This window comes from Cherax quadricarinatus, chromosome 13, assembly GCF_038502225.1.
Source record: "Cherax quadricarinatus isolate ZL_2023a chromosome 13, ASM3850222v1, whole genome shotgun sequence".
Classification (NCBI taxonomy): domain Eukaryota; kingdom Metazoa; phylum Arthropoda; class Malacostraca; order Decapoda; family Parastacidae; genus Cherax; species Cherax quadricarinatus.
The window spans coordinates 2,260,020-2,262,519 of record NC_091304.1 but is presented as its reverse complement, the minus strand read 5'-3'; the positions used below and the strand labels follow the sequence as shown (position 1 = coordinate 2,262,519).

Sequence of the window (2,500 nt, the reverse complement as noted above, 5' to 3'; positions counted from 1 at the left end):
AAAAATAGGAAGTACGTTGCTAAATACTGTAAAGAGTTTTTATGATGATTGTGAGGCTCAGGTTAGGTTGTGCGGGGGAGAGGGAGACTACTTCCCTGTAAAAGTAGGTCTTAGACAGGGATATGTATTGTCACCATGGTTGTTTAATATTTATAGATGGGGTTGTAAAAGAAGTAAATGCTAGTGTGTTGGGAGAGGGGTGGAATTAAATTATGGGGAGTCAAATACAAAATGGGAGTTGACATAGTTACTTTTTGCTGATGATACTGTGCTTATGGGAGATTCTAAAGAAAAGTTACAAAGGTTAGTGGACGAGTTTTGGGAGGGTATGTAAAGGTAGAAAGTTGAAAGTGAACATAGATAAGAGTTTAAAGTGATGAGGGTATCAAATAATTTAGATAAAAAAATGGACATCACATTGGAAAGAGGGAGTATGGAAGAAGTGAATGTTTTCAGATATTTGGGAGTTGACGTGTCAGTGGATGGGTTTTTGAAGGATGTGGTTAACCATAGAACAGATGAAGGAAAAAAGGTGAGTGGTGCGTTGAGGTAGCTGTGGAGACAAAAAACGTTATCTATGGTGGCAAAGAAGGGAATGTACGAAAGTATAATGGTACCAACACTCTTACATGGGTGTGAAGCGTGGGTTGTAAATGCTGCAGCGAGGAGGCGGCTGGAGGCAGTAGAGATGTCTTGTCTAAGAGCAATGTGTGGTGCAAATATTTTGAAGAGAATTCGTTGTGTGGAAACTAAGAGCAGGTGTGGAGTCACTAAAAGTATTAGTCAGAGGGCTGAAGAGGGGTTGTTGAGGTGGTTTGATCATTTAGAGTGAATGAAACAAAGTAGAATGATTTGGAGAACGTATAAATCTGTAGGAGAAAGAAGGCGGGGTAGGGGTCGTCCTCGAAAAGGTAGGAGGGAGGGGGTAAAAGAGGTTATGTGGGCGAGGGGCTTGGACTTCCAGCAAGCGTGCGTGAGTGTGTTAGATAGGAGTGAATGGAGACGAATGGTTTTTGGGACCTGACGAGCTGTTGGAGTGTGAGCAGGGTAGTATTTAGTGAAGGGATTCAGGGAAACCGATTAGCCGGACTTGAGTCTTGGAAATGGAATGTACAATGCCTGCACTTTAAAGGAGGGTTTGGAATATTGGCAGTTTGGAGTGACTGTCTAAACTGTCGTATCTGGGCGCCTCTGTAAAGACTGTGATTATGTATGAGTGATTATGAAGAGATTCGTTTCCCTGAACGTTCTCGGATTATACTTTACTTACAACACAGAAGGCATATGGTAGGGAGTACGTATTTTCTGTCTTAAATGTTAAATTTAAGGACACGGGAGAAAGATATCGTACCTGATAGGCATCCTTGATGTTGATGACCTCCTTGGTGTTGGCCACGTGTCCTACGATCCCTACTCCCCACGGCAGTAGGATCTCTCTCTCAGCTGCGTTGGAGAGGGCGTCCTCCAGGACTGTGGGAGGAAGGAGATGATGTGTTGATGGTGGGATGTTACCTGTGTTAATGGTGGGTTGTTACCTGTGTAGATGGTGGGTTGTTACCTGTGTTGATGGTGGGTTCTTACATGTTTTGATGTGGATTCTTACCTGTGTTGATGGTAGGTTGTTTGATGGTGGTGGTGACGGCTGTGGTAGTGGTGATGATGCACTAAACATAGCAATAGTTATGACTGCATTACTACGTAGGTACTAAGACTGCAACGGTATAGGGTGTTTCAATACGATGGACCCAGTTTCAAAGCAGTACTGCTTTGAAATTGGGTCCATCATTTTAAAACGCCCTGTATATTTCAAGAGATAAAACAGTTCCAAACACCTTTATCACTCACACTTAAATAGCTGTCGAATACACCACCTGCCATGTTACCAAGGGTCGAAGTCATAACCCGTCTCGAGCTTATTACCTGTGTCGAATTCTCAGAGAGCTTGGTGTCGGTGTTTACCTGTGTCGACGGTGACGTCGAAGAGCTTGGCCACGAGTGAACGGCTGTGTCTGGGCCCCTGAGCCAGGAAGAGTGAAGCTCTGTCAGCGTGAGTGAGGTGACCCACGTTCACCAGGATCTTGTGACACAGAGTGTCGATGTCCAGCTCAGTACTGATGTCTCGGATGAGCTCCATGAAGAGCTCGGGCTCCGTTAGACGCTCCACCTGGGGAGGAGACGAGGAGGAGGTGATTGTGGAGGACGGAGGAGAAGAGAAGCAGGAGGAAATGAAATGAAAGAGAAAAATGAGGAGGAGGAGGAGGAGGAGGAGGAGAGAGAAATGGAAAGGGAAGAAGATGGTAGACGACGAAGATTAAGAGGAGGAGAGAGCAATAGATGTGGGAAGAATATGGTAGAGGCGGCAGAAGAAGAATAAGAGGAAGAAGAAGAGAATAAAGAACCAGTAGAACTTTAAGGAACTTTAAATACAAGACAGGAGGATCTTTATCTGAAAGAAAATAATAAAAATAACAACTCGATCAATTCGGCAGGTTTAATTGAC

General features: G+C 44.2%; 1 protein-coding gene across 1 annotated transcript in view; it reads right to left on the bottom strand.

Moving 5' to 3' along the window:
* The window catches only part of Pde6 (phosphodiesterase 6), a 93,276-nt gene that overhangs the window by 86,084 nt on the left and 4,692 nt on the right, over nucleotides 1-2,500 (bottom strand). Inside the window, exons 4-5 of the mRNA XM_070084386.1 lie at nucleotides 1,960-2,164; nucleotides 1,352-1,470 (exon numbers count right to left, since the gene is read on the bottom strand). Coding sequence (XP_069940487.1) covers nucleotides 1,352-1,470; nucleotides 1,960-2,164 — 324 coding nt within the window. The remainder of the gene's footprint in view (nucleotides 1-1,351; nucleotides 1,471-1,959; nucleotides 2,165-2,500) is intronic.